This window comes from Argentina silus (genome assembly GCF_951799395.1).
Source record: "Argentina silus genome assembly, chromosome: Y".
NCBI classification, from domain to species: Eukaryota; Metazoa; Chordata; class Actinopteri; order Argentiniformes; family Argentinidae; genus Argentina; species Argentina silus.
Genome location: NC_139654.1, coordinates 27871343 through 27889984, shown reverse-complemented (window position 1 = coordinate 27889984; position 18642 = coordinate 27871343). Strand labels below are relative to the sequence as shown.

The 18642-nt window shown below is 48.9% G+C and overlaps 1 protein-coding gene across 1 annotated transcript in view; it reads left to right on the top strand.

The window, feature by feature from the left end:
* The window catches only part of LOC310824055 (sprouty-related, EVH1 domain-containing protein 2-like), a gene marked incomplete at its 3' end in the record, with an annotated part of 60029 nt that overhangs the window by 40534 nt on the left and 853 nt on the right, over positions 1-18642 (top strand). The window contains exon 4 of the mRNA XM_083696944.1: positions 12986-13050. Coding sequence (XP_083553070.1) covers positions 12986-13050 — 65 coding nt within the window. The remainder of the gene's footprint in view (positions 1-12985; positions 13051-18642) is intronic.

Below are 18642 nucleotides of genomic sequence, written 5' to 3'. Positions count from 1 at the left end.
GGTGCCGGGAACATGGCTCCCAAACTTCATCATCTGTGTCCTCACTGTAGGGAATAAATGAAGAAAACAATGAGGGACATGCTAGTGTACATAACAAAACATTACAGTAAAAATAAAAAAAAGTAAAGCAAACAAACAAATGCAAAAAGTGGATCAAACTTTACCTCTCCTCGGGCTCATCTTCCTCCGAGGAGGGTAAGGCTGGCAAACTAGCCCGCCTCTTCAGAAGTGGCTTTCTTGTCTTTGTTTTCCCAGCTGCTCACAGGGGGAGGGGGAGTGGGACTTGGCTCACTGTGGGGACAAAGAGAACAATGAGAAACATGCTACCTGGCCTACAAGGTAAAACAGTTTGGTACCATGTAAACATTTCAGAGACTAATGTCGACACACAAAGACACCCAGATTGTAACGGGAATCGTGAAAAGTGTGCGCACACAACATGGAACGAAGTGTGTTGCTAAACAAAGGCGCAAGGGTTATACATGACTCAGACACCCAGATTCCCACAGGGTTGTGTGAATAGTATAGTGAAAAATACAGTATGTTGCAGAAAACCAACACATGCCCAATTGCGCATCTAAACAGATTTGCGCATGGCTATAATAAATAAATACAAAATAACATTATAAATACTAGTATTTTTACTTACTGATCCAAAACGAAATCAAGGTCTTGCTCTCAGAGTCGGCATAAAATTCTGTCTCTGTCTCCCTCCCAATTTCATCCAATACCTCCTGTTCAGTAAGATATTTGGTCTTGGACTTTCTCTTTCCACCTTCTGATGCCATTGCGATTGTAAAAAATGAAATAAAAGCTGCACAGTACTGTAAACATTCTTTACGCGTGAGAGGTGTAAACGCTGTTATCGCAAGACTACAGACCCAGCGCATTAATTGCAATCTCCGGGGATTTTAACCATGTCACCCTGACAAAAACACTGGCAACAGTTTGTGAAGTGCCCCACTAGGGAGAACAAAACACTGGACCTGTTATACAGTTAGATCTGGAAGTATTTGGACAGTGACACAATTTTCATAATTTTGGCTCTGTGCGCCACCACAATGGATTTGAAATGAAACAATCGAGATGCAATTGAAGGGCAGACTTTCAGCTTTAATTCAAGGGGTTGAACAAAAATATCGTATGAAACATTTAGGAATTGCAACCATTTTTATACACAGACCCCCATTTTCAGGGGCTCAAATGTAATTGGACAAATTAACATAATCATAATTTATAATCATATAATCATAAATAATTCATTTTTAATACTTTGTCAAGAATCTTTTGCAGGCAATGACTGCCTGAAGTCTGGAACCCATGGACATCACCAAATGCTGGATTTCCTCCTTTGTGATGCTTTGCCAGGCCTTTACTGCAGCTGTCTTCAGTTGTTGTTTGTTTGTGGGTCTTTCTGCCTTTAGTTTTGTCTTCAGCAAGTGAAATGCGTGCTCGATCGGGTTCAGAATTCATCCAGCTGCTTCTGTCTTCTGTCACATCATCAATAAACACTAGTGACCCAGTGCCATTGGAAGCCATGCATGCCTATACCATCACACTGCCTCCACCATGTTTTATAGATGATGTGGTATGCTTCGGACCATGAGCCGTTCCAAGCCTTCTCCATACTTTTTTCTTCCCTTCATTCTGGTACAGGTTGATCTTAGTTTCATCTGTCCAAAGAATGCTGTTCCAGAACAGGGCTGGCTTTTTTGGATGTTTTTTGGCAAAGTGTAATCTGGCCTTTCTATTCTTTCTATATCTAAATACTCTGTATTTGCTCTTTATGGTAGACTTGGATAATGATATGCCTACCCCCTGGAGAGTGTTCTTCACTTGGCTGGATGTTATGAAGGGGTTTTTCTTTACCATGTGAAGGATCCTGCGATCATCCACCACTGTTGTCTTCCGTGGACGTCCAGGCCTTTTTGTGTTGCCGAGCTCACCAGTGTGTTTATTTTTCTCAGAATGTACCAAACTGTTGATTTGGCCACTCCATGTTGTCGCTATGGCTCTGATGGATTTTTTAGTTTTTGCAGCCTAAGGATGGCCTGTTTCACTTGCATTGAGAGCTCCTTTGACCGCATGTTTTGCGTTCACAGCAACAGCTTCCAAATGCAAATGCCACATGTGGGGGGACATGCAGCGTTCGGCCTGTAGAGGGAGCTACAGGACCGTGGCCAGGGTTGTGTCGGCGAGGCTTCGTTGCACACCTGTTGCAAATGAAGCCTCGTTGGCTAGTGCTTAAGATGTGTGTGCCTTTGTCATTTCAGTAGGTGGGCTGGGAACGTCAGGAGTGGCTTCCGAGAGAGACGACTGAAAAGTCGCAAGAACTTTGAGACAGGCTGAAAAGCCGATAAAGTGAATGGTTGTGATAATAAACGGGACAAAATCCCTCACTACGATACTGCGTCTGCCTCTGTGTACAACAGACTTTGTTACATTGGCGCCCAACATGGGGCACAGTAATGGAGACGCTGACTACGGTGATATCGAGGATATCCCTTATACTGGAGCAGCAGGCCATCCTGCAGCAGAGCCAGCAGGCCGCGGTGGGAGAGATGACAGCGGCGAGGGCTGAGGACCGTGCCCTCCTCCAGGAACTCGCCAGGGCCATCAAGCCGGCGCCGGAGACCGGGTCGGCACAAGGTCCCCCCAAGATCCATCTACAGAAAATGGGGGACCTGGACGACCCGGAGGCGTTCCTCGCGGTGTTTGAGGGGACGGCGAGGATCTCAGGGTGGCCGGACGGAGAGTGGGCCTACCATCTGCTGCCCCTCCTGTCAGGGGAGGCGCAGCTCGCGGCCCACAGCCTACCAGCGGCCGCCAAACGGGACTACCCGTCCCTGGCCCGGGCAATTCGGGACCGCCTGGGCCTCACACCGGAGGAGCACCGTCGCCGGTTCCGGGCCCTGACTATGGAGGAGGGGAGCCGGCCCTTCGCCTACGCCCAGCGGCTGCGGGACAGCGCGTGGCGGTGGCTGGACCCGAGGAACAGCTCGGCGGAGGAGGTCGGGGACCGGGTAGTTCTGGAACAATTCCTCACGGGGCTCCCGGCCCGAACCGCCGCCTGGGTCCAGTACCACCGCCCCCAGGATCTTGAGGCCGCCGTGGGACTAGCTGAGGACCATCTCTCCCTCCCACCGCGGGAGCTGCGACGACCAACCCCGGCCCCGCGCCAGGGGGCCGGCGCCCAGGAGGAGCCGAGGAACCGGAAGGGGAAAGGCCGGCGCCCGCCCCGAGGACGAGATGGCAGGGGCGCACCCATCCGGAGCCAGCCCTGGCCCCACAGGTAGCACCCCGAGCGACAGGGGGGGTGTGTTGGTGATGCGGACGGCCGGGCCATGTGCAGGCCGAGTGCCCGGTGATGGAGGTGGGCCAGGTCGTCCGCATCGGCGACATACCAGGCCCTCCCCCCAGACCAGGAGCGGCGTATCGTGTTCCGGTAAGGATACAGCATGATACGCACCAGGCGTTCCTGGATTCGGGCTGCATGCAGTCCATGATCCAGGAGCGCCTGGTTCGACCGGGGGCATTGTTGAAGGCGTCGAGGGTGTTGGTGAAGTGTGTGCATGGGGACGTTCACGAATATCCTGTGGTCGCTATCGAAATTTATTATGAGGGAAAAAAACATAGTGTACAGGCGGCGGTTAGCCCACGCCTCACGCATCCCCTGATTCTAGGTGTAGATTGGGAGGGGTTTCCTCAAGTGGTAAAGAGGGCTACCGGGGTGCGTGCACGACAGCGAGGGAGGCGTGTAATGTGCTCTGTGCTGAGGCGGCGCTTCGCGACACTGCCGGGGAGCCGGAGCCGGCGGGGGGGTCTCACCCCGAGATTTCCCCGCCGAACTATCCGCTGCTAGGCGACTTCCCCCTCGAGCAGTCTCGTGACGAGACCCTAAGATCGGCCTATGACCAAGTGATAGCAATTGATGGTACTTTGGTACGGCCAGACACAGTGCGCGCCCACCCCTATTTTTCCCCCTTGCGGCCCTTACCATTGGTCGAGAACCCATTCGACCGCATTGCGATGGATATTATCGGGCCATTTGATCGGTGTACACAGGGATATCGATTTGTGTTGGTCTTGATAGATTACGCAACCCGATACCCCGAGGCAATACCGCTGCGCAATATCTCTGCCAGGAGTGTAGCGCAGGCATTGTTTCAAGTAATCTCCCGCGTGGGAATCCCGAAAGAGATTCTCACCGATCAGGGCACTAATTTTACGTCACGCACCCTCAAAGAACTGTATGGCTTGTTGAACATCAAGGCGGTTCGAACCAGTGTCTACCACCCGGCCACTGATGGCCTTTGTGAGAGGTTCAATCGGACCTTGAAGTCAATGATCCGGAAGTTTGTGCACGAGGATAGTCGGAATTGGCATAAATGGCTAGATCCCCTCTTGTTTGCGGTACGGGAAGTCCCCCAAGCTTCCACCGGGTTTTCCCCGTTTGAATTACTCTACGGGCGTAAGCCCCGGGGTGTCCTAGACCTTCTTAAAGAAAATTGAGATTCAATACGTCCTGGACTTGCGCACAAAGCTCCACGCCCTAGGGGTTATCTCACGCGAGCATTTGCTGCAAGCCCAGGAGCGTCAAAACAGGGGAAATAACCTGCGAGAATTTACACCTGGAGATAAGGTGCTCGTACTGTTACCCACCTCCAGCACGAAATTACTAGCGAAGTGGCAAGGGCCGTATGTGGTCACACGTCGCATGGGGGACGTGGATTATGAGGTAGTACGCTCGGACCGGGGGGATAGCTTGCAGGTGTATCACGTCAATCTCCTAAAAAAATGGAACAACGTGGTCACTGTTGCTCTGGTTACAATAATTCCAGAGAGAGAGGAGTTCAGTCCGGAAGTCCCAAAATCGAAAGTTAGCACTCCGGTCGGTATTGATAACCATCTCTCTGCTAGCCAGGCCACGGACGTTGCAGATTTGCAAGCCAAGTTCGCCGACGTGTTCTCTCCCCTGCCCGGTCGGACTACGCTCATCGACCACCATATAGAAACACAGCCGGGTTTAACGGTGCGCACGCGTCCCTATAGGTTGCCGGTACACAAACGAGACATTGTGTACAGGGAATTGGAAGCCATGCTGGAGCTGGGTGTGGTCGAGGAGTCCCGCAGTGACTGGTGTAGCCCCATCGTGCTTGTCAACAAGCCGGATGGGGCTATACGGTTCTGTGTGGATTATAGACGGGTTAATGCGGTCTCCAAGTTCGATGCTTATCCTATGCCCCGGGTTGACGAGCTCTTGGACCGGCTTGGTACGGCCAAGTATTTCACGACATTGGATTGCACGAAGGGATACTGGCAGATTCCACTCTCGCCGGTATCCCGGGAGAAAACTGCATTCTCCACTCCGCTCGGGCTATTCCAGTTCACAGCGCTCCCTTTCGGGTTGTTCGGAGCCCCAGCCACTTTTCAGCGCCTCATGGACCGTATTCTGCGGCCTACCTGGATGACATTGTCATTCACAGTGACACCTGGGCGCAGCATGTGCAGAGTGTGGCTGCTGTTCTGCGGTCTCTGAGGCAGGCGGGGCTGACGGCCAACCCGAAAAAGTGCGTGATCGGGCGGAGGGAGATCCAGTATCTGGGGTACCACTTGGGTCGGGGGGAGGTGCGGCCGCAGATTGAAAAGACTGCGGCCATCGCCGCCTCTCCTCGGCCCAAGACGAAGAAGAAGGTGAGGGCCTTCCTGGGGCTGGCTGGCTATTACCGGCAGTTCGTGCCAGGGTTTTCAGAGCTGGCCAGTCCCTTGACGGACCTCACCCGGAAGGGTGCCCCGGATCCGGTCCAATGGTCGGGCCAGTGCCAGGGGTCGTTCGAGGCCCTTAAGGGAGCTGTTTGTGGAGAAACGGTCCTGTATGCGGCTGATTTTAACCTCCCTTTCTCCCTACAGACGGACGCGTCGGATAGAGGGCTGGGAGCAGGGCTGGGAGCAGTGCTGACCCAGCGCGTGGAGGGGGCTGACCGGCCGGTGCTGTACCTGAGCCGCAAGCTTTCGGAGAGGGAGGGCCGGTACAGCACGGTGGAGAAGGAGTGCCTGGCCATCAAGTGGGCGGTCGGCGCCCTCCGCTACTACCTGCTGGGTCGCGCTTTCACCCTCTACTCCGACCATGCTCCCCTCCAGTGGCTCCACCGCATGAAGGATGTGAACGCGAGGATCACCCGGTGGTATCTCGCGTTGCAGCCCTTCAACTTTTCGGTCGTGCACAGACCGGGGGCGCAGATGGTCGTGGCAGACTTCCTCTCCCGTGCGGGGGGGGGGAGTAGGTTGTCAGCCGTCGTGTCCCCGACCTGTGTCAGGCGGTGGGGGTATGTGGGGGGACATGCAGCGTTCGGCCTGTAGAGGGAGCTACAGGACCGTGGCCAGGGTTGTGTCGGCGAGGCTTCGTTGCACACCTGTTGCAAATGAAGCCTCGTTGGCTAGTGCTTAAGATGTGTGTGCCTTTCTCATTTCAGTAGGTGGGCTGGGAACGTCAGGAGTGGCTTCCGAGAGAGACGACTGAAAAGTCGCAAGAACTTTGAGACAGGCTGAAAAGCCGATAAAGTGAATGGTTGTGATAATAAACGGGACAAAATCCCTCACTACGATACTGCGTCTACCTCTGTGTACAACGGACTTTGTTACACCACACTTGGAATCAATTCAGACCTTTTACCTGCTTAATTGATAAAGAAATAACAAAGGAATAGCCAACACCTGTCCATGAAACAGCTATTGAGTCAATTGTCCAATTACTTTTGGTCCCTTGAAAAAGAGGGGGCTACATACAGTGGGGGATATAATTATTTGATCCCCTGCTGATTTTGTTAGTTTGCCCGATTACAAAGAAATGAGCGGTCTATCATTTTTATGGTACTTTTATTTTAACAAATAGAGACAGAATATCAACAAAGAAGTCCAGAAAAAACACATTATATAAAGTTATAAATTCATTTGCATTTGATCGAAGGAAATAAGTATTTGATCCCCAAGCAAAACATGACTTAGTACTTGGTGGAGAAACCCTTGCTGGCAAGCACAGAAGTCAGACGTTTCTTATAGTTGGTCACCAGGTTTGCACACATCTCAGGAGGGATTTTGGTCCACTCCTCTTTACAGATCCTCTCCAAATCCTGAAGGTTTCAAGGCTTTTGCTTGGCAACTCGAAGCTTCAGCTCCCTCCACACATTTTCTATAGCATTAAGGTCTGGAGACTAGCTAGGCCACTCCATGACCTTAGTGTGCTTCTTCTTGAGCCACTCCTTTGTTGCCTTAGCTGTATGTTTTGGGTCATTGTCATGCTGGAAGACCCATCCACGACCCATCCTCAGTGCTCTGGCTGAGGGAAGGAGGTTCTCGTCCAAGATCTTATGGTACATGGCCCCGTCCATTGGCCCCTCAATGCAGTGAAGTCGTCCTGTACCCTTAGCAGAGAAACAATCCCAAAGCATAATGTTTCCACCTCAGTGTTTGACGGTGGGGATGGTGTTCTTGGGATTGTAGCATTCAGCATTTCTCTCCCTCCAAACACGAAGAGTTGAATTTATGCCAAAGAGTTTAATTTTGGTCTCATCTGACCACATCACCTTCTCCCAAGCCTTCTCTGAATCATTTAGGTGTTCATTGGCAAACTTCAGATCGGCCTGTACATGTGCCTTCTTGAGCAGGGGGACCTTGCGGGCACTGCAGGATTTCAATCCGTTACGGTGTAGTGTGTTACCAATGGTTTTCTTGGTGACTGTGGTCCCAGCTGCCTTGAGATCATTACCAAGCTCCTCCCGTGTAGTTCTGGGCTGATCCCTCACCCTTCTCATGATCATCCTTACCCCACGAGGCAAGATCTTGCATGGAGCTCCAGGCCGAGGGCGATTGATGGTTATTTTGTATTTCTTCCATTTTCTAATAATTGCACCAACAGTTGTCTCCTTCTCACCAAGCTTCTTGCTGATGGTCTTGTAGCCCATTCTAGCCTTGGTCTACAACTCTTATCCTGATGTCCTTTGAATGTTCTTTGGTCTTGCCCATGGTGGTGGAGAGGTTGGAATGGAAGAGATTGATTCTATTGACAGGTGTCTTTTATACCCATAACAAGCAAAGATTAGGAGTACTTTTCCTAAAGTGACAGGACTAATCTGTGTGCCTCATGGGCATATAACCGGTCTGTATGAGCCAGAATTCTTGCTGGTTTGTAGGGGATCAAATACTTATTTCCTTCGATCAAATGCAAATGAATTTATAACTTTATATAATGTGTTTTTTCTGGACTTCTTTGTTGATATTCTGTCTCTATTTGTTAAAATAAAAGTACCATAAAAATTATAGACCGCTCATTTCTTTGTAATCGGGCAAACTAACAAAATCATCAGGGGATCAAATAATTATTTCCCCCACTGTATAAAAGAGCTGTAATTCCTAAACCCTTCCTCCAATTTGGATGAGTTAAAATGAATTAAAGCTGAGAGTCTGCACTTTAAGGCCATATTGATTATATAACTGTAACTTGAATATGTTTTGGTAAACAGCTAAAATAACAAAAATTGTGTCAGAGTCCAAATATATATGAACCTAACTGTATACTAATGTGAAGGACGCCTACATCTCTACAGCACCACCCCCCTGGCAAGTCGGACCACAACCTAGTCCACCTCAAGCCCATGTATGAGCTTCTAGTCCAGCAGCACTCGGACACTAGGACTGTGAAGAAATGGACACAGGAGGCTGATGAGGCTCTGCAGGACTGTTTTGAGACATGGACTGGGAAGTTCTCTGTGAGTCACATGGGGAGGACATTGATGATGATTTCACATTGCATCTCGGACGACATTAACTTCTGTGTGGAGAACACCGTACCTACTAGGAGGGTGCAGTGTTTTCCCAACAACAAGCCTTGGATTGCAAGTGATCTAAAGGCCCTCCTCAACGACAAGAAGAGAGCCTTCAGGTCTGGTGACAAGGAAGAACTCTAGCGGGTGCAGAGGAACCTCAAGGAGAAGCTGAAGTAGAGCAGGGACACCGACAGGAAGAGGAAGATCACCGGCTACAAGCAGGCTAACAACCCGCAAGTGGCTGGAGATCTGGACTGGACCAACGAGTTGAACCAGTTCTTCAACAGGTTTGACTCGGGGGCTCATTGTCTCCCTCTCCCCAGCTCCTCCGGCCCTGCTTAGCTACCGGACCAGCCCCCCTCCCCTCCCATCCCCCTGCCTTGTCTGGACCCATTCACACCTCTCACCTACCCCTTTGTCCCATCCAGTACCCTCTCCCTTCCCTCTCCCTCTCCCGCCCCACCATTTCCTCACTTCACAATTCTTCAGCGTACTCCATCATTCTGCCCCCAGACACCACTGGCACAGCCAACGACCCCCCCACCATTCCCCGCTCCAGTGTCTTCATCAGTACGGCTCAGGTGAAGAGAGAGCTGGGGAAACTCCGCACCAGGAAGGCTGCGGGCCCTGACGGTGTGAGCCCGAGGGTGCTCAAAGTCTGCGCGGACCAGCTGTGTTGAGTACTCCAGTACCTCTTTAACCTGAGCCTCAGTCTGGAAGAGGTCACATCAATGTGGAAAACATCTTGCTTGGTACCAGTACCAAAGAAAAGGAACCCCAGTGTTCTGAATGACTATAGACCGGTAGCCTTGACATCCCACATCATGAAGACCATGGAAAGACTGGTGGTAGCACACGATACCAGGCAGATATTGGTGTGGATGATGCCATCATCTACCTGCTACACAGAGCTCACTCCCATTTAGGCTGGCAACACTGTGAGGGTCATGTTCTTTGACTTCTCCAGTGCATTTAACACCATACAGCCCTTATTACTTGCGGATAAACTGAGGATGCAGGTGGACTCCCCCATTGTTTCCTGGATTACAAACTACCTGACCAACAGGCCACAGTTTGTACAGCTGCATGGATGTGTGTCGGACTGGGTGGTGAGCAGCACTGGCACCCCCCAGGGGACAGTTCTGGCTCCCTTCCTCTTCATCCTCTATACCTCGCACTTCAGGCATAACACAGATACTTGCCATCTGCAGAAGTTCTCGGACGATTCTGCTATTGTGGGATGTATCAGTGGAGGCCAGGAGACTGAATACAGAGGACTGGTGGACAGTTTTGTTGAGTGGTGTGAGCAGAACCACCTGCTACTCAACATCAGCAAGACAAAGGAGATGGTGGTGGACTTTAGGCGGACTAGGGTCCCCCTGTCTCCCGTTTCCATCCAGGGAGAGGGCGTGGAGGTGGGGGTGCACCTGAACAATAAACTGGACTGGAGGCCAGGTGGAAGAGCGGCGTGATCGGGCAGGGGTTTGGGGGCTGACCATTGCTTGCATTCCTCAATTAGAATTGCCGACCTATAAACAGAAGCTGAAACAAATGTCACCAGTGACGCGACTCATTCAACGCTGGAGCAACCAATCAGATTCTATGCTCCAGGGGTGTTTCTGGACAGACTGGACAGATTGGGACATGTTCCGGGTCGCCACTGACAATAACATAGATGAATACACCGATTCTGTCACTATCCCCACTATCACTTGTTCGGTCATTCCTCAACCAAAAGCCTTGGATTAACGGCGACATCTGTGCAGATACGACCTACGAAAGGCTATCAGCAACGCTAACAGGAAATACAGGGACAAGATTGAATCACAATACGAATACAATACAGGGGGAATACAATACATGCATGCCCCCATCGACATCGGTGGGACTGCAGTGGAGAGAGTCAGCAGCTTCAAGTTCCTCGGTGTCCACATCACATCACCCATACAGTGATCAAGACGGTGCATCAGTGCCTGTTTTTCCTCAGACGGCATGGCCCCCCCAGATCCTCACAAACTTCTTCAGGTGCACCATTGAGAGTATCCTATCTGGTTGTATAACTGCCTGGTACGGCAGCTCTACCACCCTCGAAAAGTGGTCCAGTTCATCATGGCTGTTCAGGACATCTTCTCCGGGAGGTGCGAGAGGAAGGCCGGGAAGACCATCAAGGACCGCAGTCACCCCAGCCACGCCATCTGGCAAACAGTACCAGAGTATCCACACCCGGACCAACAGGTTCCAGAACAGCTTCTACTCGCAGGCCGTAAGACTGGTGCTCATTATTATATTGTACTGCATTGTTGAGGAGTTGTTATGCCCTAAGCATTTCATTGCATCGTCTACAGCTGTATTCTATGTATATGATAAATAAACTTTGATTTGATTTGAAATGACACTCCAGTGTTCAGACATTCCAAGGGCCATCAAAGTGAGAAAATACACTGCTCAAAAAAATTAAGGGAACACTTAAGGGTAACTTCCAGTTATAAGATCTTGATGAACGAATTATTCAAGTTGAAAATCTTTACTGATCTTTTCTGTACATTGTATAATTTGTTGAGAACAAAATGATGTAACAACGGTCAATAGAAACCAAAATCATCAAACCATTGAGGGCTGGATTCAAAATCACACCGAATTCACACCGACAGGCTGATCCAACTTGTGTGAATTTTATCACGGCAACTCGTGATGTGATTCAGTAGTGTGTATGGCCCCCGCGTGCCTGTACGCACTCCCGACAACGTCTGGGCATGCTCCTGATGAGTTGGCGGATGGTGTCCTGGGGGATCTCCTCCCAAACCTGGATCAGGGCATCAGTGAGCTCCTGGACAGTCTGTGGCGGTACTTGGTGGTGTCGGATGCACCGATACATAACATCCCATAGGTGCTCATTTGGATTTAGGTCAGGGGAACGAGAGGGCCATTCAATGGTATCAATGCCTTCTTCATCCAGGAACTGCCTACACACTCTGGCCACACGAGGCCGGGCATTGTCCTGCACTAGGAGGAACCTAGGGCCCACTGCACCAGTGTAAGGTCTGACAATGGTCTGAGGCTCTCATCCCGGTACCTAACAGCAGTCAGGGTACCGTTGGCTATGACATGGAGGTCTGTGCGACCCTCCAAGGATATGCCTCCCCAGACCATCACTGACCCACCGCCAAACCGGTCATGCTGGATGATGTTACAAGCAGCATTACGTTCACCACGGCGTCTCCAGACTCTTTCACGCCTGTCACATGTGCTCAGTGTGAACCTGCTCTCATCTGTGAAGAGAACAGGACGCCAATGGCGGACCTGCCAATTCTGGTGTTCTCTCGCGAATGCCAATCGAGCTGCACGGTGCTGGGCAGTGAGCACAGGTCCCACTAGAGGACGTCGGGCCCTCATGCCACCCTCATGGAGTCTGTTTCTGACAGTTTGGTCAGACACATGCACACCAGTAGCTTGCTGGAGGTCATTTTGTAGGGCTCTGGCAGTGCTCCTCCTGTTCCTTCTTGCACAAAGGAGCAGATACCGGTCCTGCTGTTGTGATGATGCCCTTCTACGACCCTGTCCAGCTCTCCTCGTGTAACGGCTGGTCTCCTGGTATCATCCATGCTCTTGAGACTGTGGTGGGAGACACAGCAAACCTTCTTGCGACCGCACGTATGGATGTGCCTGCCTGGAGGAGCTGGACTACCTGTGCAACCTGAGTGGACTGCAGGTACCGCCTCATGCTACCAGTAGTGACAAGGACACTAGCAGAACACAAAACTAGAGAAGAATCAGTCAGGAAGGATAAGGAGAGAGCAATTGTCTGTGGCCACCACATGCAAAACCATTACCTTTTTGGGGGTTGTCTTGCTTTTGCCTCTCCAGTACACCTGTTGTCACTTTCATTTGCACCAAAGCAGGTGAAATTGATTCACAATCACTTGTGCTTCCTAAATGGGCAGATTGATATCCCTGAAGTTTAACTGACTTGGTGTTACACTGTGACGATTAAGTGTTCCCTTAATTTTTTTGAGCAGTGTACAATAGTCATGTGGCCCATCAGGGGAAAGGAACTCAACAAGGGGGGGCAGAATTAATTTCTCCTCCTTCATGTATTTTCAAGTAGATACTGTGACATGGGTGTAAACCTGTTTTGTTTATTCGTTCCCCTTTGCACTTTCTAGGCTCCACCACCTCCTCTTCGACACTCCAAAACGAGGCTGAACTGGGCGACGATGACGTGTTCACAGTAAGTACACGTCTCCTGTCTCCATTTTCACACATCTCAGTCTGCAATATTTTCAGAAACACACCTCGTTCACATCTCTATTCTATAGTACAGAAATAATCAGATACTTACTTAAAAGTTACATAGGAAAGTGGTCATTGATTTGCATAGGAATCAATTACACACTGTGTGGATTAGGATGTCTCTACCAACTCAGCAAATTTCAAAATTTTCTCTTGATCCTGACAAACTCCCCAGTCCCTGCCGGTGACAAACATACCCATAACTTGATGCAGCTACCACTATTCTTCACACGAGAGATGGTGCAGAAACTGCATTGCATGTGCTGGATTTGCACCAAAATAAACACATTTCCAGCCACCTTCTTTGTTGTGTATCACTTGAATTCATTGTTGCAAATACAATTATGGATATATGAGAGATTATTTTTCCATTAAGGGATTATTTTTGGGCATAAGACCTAATCCACACAGTGTGTAATTGATTCCTATGCAAATCAGAGACCCTATAAAAACAAAGATATTAATTCCAAAATTACATGAACTATTATCCTTGCATTAACATGGACTCAATTCAACTTATTGAGTGATTTGTTGATGACATTTTTGCATTTTAGCTCATTTTAAGAGTGTCATAGCAAAGGGTCTGAATACTTACACTCACTCGACACTTTATTAGGAACACCATACTAATACTGGGTATGGCCTCCCTTTGCTCTCAAAACAGCTTCATTTCTTCATGGCATTGATTCCACAAGATGTTGGAAACATTCCATTGATTCCTTTGTGTACTTTCAAGCTGTGAATCTCCCGTTCTACCACATCCCAAAGGTGTTCTATTGGATTCAGATCCGGTGACTGGGAAGGTCACTGAAGAACACTGAACTCATTGTCATGTTCATGAAACCAGTTTGAGACGACTTTTGCTTTGTGACATGGTGCATTATCATGCTGGAAGTAGCCATTAGAAGATGGGTAAATTATGGCCATGAAGGGATGCACATGGTCAGCAACAATACTCAAATTGGCTGTGGCATTCAAGCGATGATTGATTGATTGGTATTAATGGGCCCAAAGTGTGCCAAGAAAACATTCCCCACACCACCTCCACCATGAGAAGGTGTACAGGTGTTCCTCATAAAGTGCTCGGTGAGTGTATTTAATAACTGTGATGTTCTGGAATAAAGTGCTGCCATTCACAATCACCCGCCAGACTGGCAGGTGATCACTGCGAGATTTACCCGCCACAAGGAAAATGTAGGCCTACCCACATTTAGTACATGGCAGGTTTTATTTTCGGACAATGCAAGTTGAGTGGCAATACAAGGATATTGTATCTCGGATGCACATGAATACAGAGAGGAGGCTTTCACCAAAGCACCACAAAATGTCCAGGAAGAAAATATATTTCGCTTTTCTCTCATGAGATCTCATGATCTACGGTGCCATATCATTTGTATACACACTCCTTAACTCTGTGTGAGGATGTGTAATGATGATGTTTCTGATATTGAAGAATAATATCCTATGATGCGTGGAAGAAGGTGGATACTCAAATTGAAAGTTAAATAAAGACAATTTATTCGTCAGATCGATCTGGGACACCACACAACTGTCCAAGAGAAGGGGCAGCAGGGCAGTGACAACCACAAAGAGCTTGCAGTCAATTCTATAGTAGGTAATAAACAGGAAACCAGGACATAAGGCTTATCTCAGTTAGGCTCGGCACCAGTGAGTCTGACATGTTATCAACAGAGATCTTGGGGTCTGGTACCTCTTGTGGTAAACTAACATTCCAAGGGTCACTCAAGAAAATACATTCTAACAGGATAGTTGATATCCGTATGACTTGTCTTTGCCTATTAGATTAGATTAGATTAGATTCAACTTTATTGTCATTGTGCAGAGTACAAGTACAGAGACAACGAAATGCAGTTAGCGTCTAACCAGAAGTGCAAAATAGCAGAAAGTGCAATGAACAGTATTTACAGGTAGTGCAATATATGATCAGTAGTAGTGCAGTATAATATAGTATAGTATAAGCAGTATATATAGCAGTGCAGTATAGCAGTATGTGAGTAGCAGTAGCATTATAGCAGAATAAATAGTTACAGTATGAGCAGTGTCGCAGCATATGAGCTGTATAGGTAATGCAGTCTAGCAGTATATATGTATTAACAGTAACATGAGGTAGATGCAGAATAAATATAAATATGGAATGCCGTATAAACAGTATAAACAAGTATCTACAGTATGTGCAGTAGTATTAAAGAAAATATAGGATATGTGCATTATGTGCATTATGAACAGTATGGACAGGTATGTACAGAAGAGCAGTGGTATTGAGTAAGAGTAAGAGCAGGGGAGGGGAGTAATAGTGCAATAGTGCAATTGTCCGGGTGGGGGGGGGGGGGGGTTTGCGGGGGTAGTAGGTTGTCAGGTAGGTGTAGTGTTCGTGTTCAGCAGGGTGACAGCCGCAGGGAAGAAGCTGCCTCTGAACCTACTGGTTCGGGTGCGGAGAGACCTGTAGCGCCTCCCGGAGGGGAGTGGGGTGAAAAGTCTATGGTTGGGGTGAGAGATGTCCTTGACGATGCTGCGTGCCTTACGCAAGCATCGTTTGCCCTGGACAGCCTCGATGGAGGGGAGTGAGGAACCGGTGATGCGTTGGGCAGTTTTCACCACCCTCTGCAGTGCTTTCCGGTCCGATGCCGAGCAGTTGCCATACCATACTGTGACACAGTTGGTAAGGATACTCTCGATGGTGCAGCGGTAGAAGTTCACCAGGATCTGAGGAGACAGATGGACCTTCTTTAGTCTCCTCAGGAAGAAGAGACGCTGGTGAGCCTTCTTTATCAGGGTGGAGGTGTTGAGGGTCCAGGAGAGGTCCTCAGAGATGTGGACACCCAGAAACTTGAAGCTGGTGACTCGCTCCACCTCAGTCCCGTTGATGAGGATGGGGGTGTGTGCGCCAGCTTTAGACTTCCTGAAGTCCACAATGAGTTCTTTGGTCTTCTTGGTGTTGAGAGCCAGGTTATTGTCGTTGCACCACACTGTTAGGTGCTGGACCTCCTCCCTGTAGGCCGACTCATCGTTGTTGCTGATGAGACCGATCACCGTTGTGTCGTCTGCAAACTTAACAATGGTGTTTGAGCCATGTACAGGTGTGCAGTCGTAGGTGAAGAGGGAGTAAAGGAGGGGGCTCAGCACACAGCCTTGTGGAACGCCGGTGTTCAGGGTGAGGGTTGAGGAGGTGTGGTTGTGAAGCCTAACAGACTGCGGCCTGTTGGTCAGGAAGTCTAGAATCCAGTTGCAGAGGGAGGGGTTGATGCCCAGTTGCCTGAGTTTGGAGATCAGTTTGGAGGGGATGATGGTGTTGAATGCTGAGCTGAAGTCAATAAACAGCATTCTCACATAAGAGTTAGTCTTGTCGAGGTGGGACAGGGCGGAGTGAAGTGCCGTTGAAATGGCATCCTCTGTACTCCTGTTCTGCCGGTAGGCGAATTGAAAGGGGTCCAGTGTGGGTGGTAGGCAGGTCTTGAGTTGAGCTAAGACCAGCCTCTCGAAGCACTTCATGATGATGGGCGTGAGTGCCACTGGTCGGAAGTCATTTAAGCTCGTTGCAGTGGAGTGTTTTGGCACCGGCACGATGGTGGTGGTTTTGAAGCACGCGGGGACAGCTGCTTGGGCTAGGGACAGGTTGAATATGTCAGTCCAAACCTTAGTCAGCTGCACAGCGCAGGCCCTGAGGACACGTCCGGGGATCCCATCAGGACCAGCAGCCTTGCGTGCGTTAGTCCTGCTCAGTGCCGCACACACGTCGGTGGGGGATAGAGTGAGGGGCTGGTGATCCGCAGGGAGCACAGCCTTGATGGCCACCTCCTTGTTGTCCCTGTCAAAGCGGCCGTAGAAGTGGTTCAGCTCATCAGGGAGGGAGGCGTCAACGGAGAGGGGTGAGGTGTTAGATGGTTTGTAGTCAGTGATGGCCTGGATGCCCTGCCACATGCGTCGGGGGTCAGAGTTGTTTCTGAAGTGATCCTCTATCCTCAGCTTGTGGTTGTGCTTGGCCTTTTTGATGCCCCTCTGCAGATTAGCCCTGGATGAGCTATAGGCCCGAGCATCCCCTGATCTGAAGGCAGTGTCACGTGCCTTCAGCAGGAGTCGGACCTCACTGTTCATCCATGGCTTCTATACTCTCAGTGTTATGCATGCTGCCTGGTGCCTTCTCCCACATGCAATTGCGATGTCATGATCAAACAATGTTTTTTGTTTGTTTTGTTTTAACAAAGAATAGGCTATGTGTTTCTGTGTGTGTTTGAAAATAGTAAAACCATTGTAATTAAAAGAGGATTTTTTTCACACACACAGTACAAGTTGTCTCTGAATGCAATGGCAAGTTAATTTCTAAGATGATAGCCTACTCACTTTTTTTATTGCATGACAACATTTTGGTGCGACCAAATCATGTGCTTGTGCCATCAAGTGAAAAAGTTGGTGGCACCAGTCTTAGGTTTGTCTGGAGCCCTGTATTCTCTGGTGATGCTCTGCCAGGCCTGTACTGCAGCCATCTTCAGTTGTTGTTTGTTTTGAGGTCTTTTTGCCTAAAATCCTCTCATAAGGAAATTAAATGCATGTTCAATTGGATTTAGATCTGAAGATTGACTTGGCTAGTCAAAAACCTTCCCCTTCTTGGCCCTGAAAAACTCCCTAGTTGCTATGGCAGTTTTCCAATTGCAATTGCAATCACTCTGATACATGATAATATTCATCTTATCTGTCCACGAGACCATTTTCCAGACCTCTGCAGGGTTTTTAAGTACTTTTTAGCAAACTGTAACCTGACCATCCTTTTTGAGGATAACTAGTGCACCTTGAACCTTGCAGTGAAGCCTCTGTAGTTCACCTGGTGACGTATTCTGTGGAAGGTAGTCTCTGACACATTCACGTCTACCTCCTGGAGAGTGTTCCTGATCTGTGGGAAAGTTGTTTTGGGGGTTTTCTTAATTATGGTGAGCAATTCTTCAGTCGTCCACTGTGGAACTCTGCCTTGGCCTACCAGCCCATTTGTGATTGCTGAGCTCACCAGTGCTATCTTTCTTTTTTAATGATGTTACAAACTGTTGATTTGGTAGGTTTAAGGTTTTGGCTATATTTCTGATTCTATTTTTCTGATATTTTAGCCTCATAATGTCTTTGACTTTCATTGACGTCTCTTTGGTCCTCGTGTTGACAGACACCAACAGCAGACTCCAAAGGCAAATGCAAAGCCTAGAATCAATACTAGACATTGACAGCTCTCTTATGCCTGCACAAATGATGTGACGGAATACACCAGAAACACCTGTCAAGCCAATTTTCCAATACTTTTGGTGCCCTGAAATAGGGGGACTATGTATAAAAAGGGTTGTAATTTCTAAATGGTGAAACCAATCTAAAATATTTAAAGCTGATAATCTACTTTACCATAGTAATTGTTTGATATCAAATCCAAACTGTTGTAGTATAGAGCTAAAACAAGACATATGGAGGGCACTGTACAGGTATTGAAGCCTGAACCCTTGAACTAATGCATGGGTGCACAAAACCAGTCCCATAG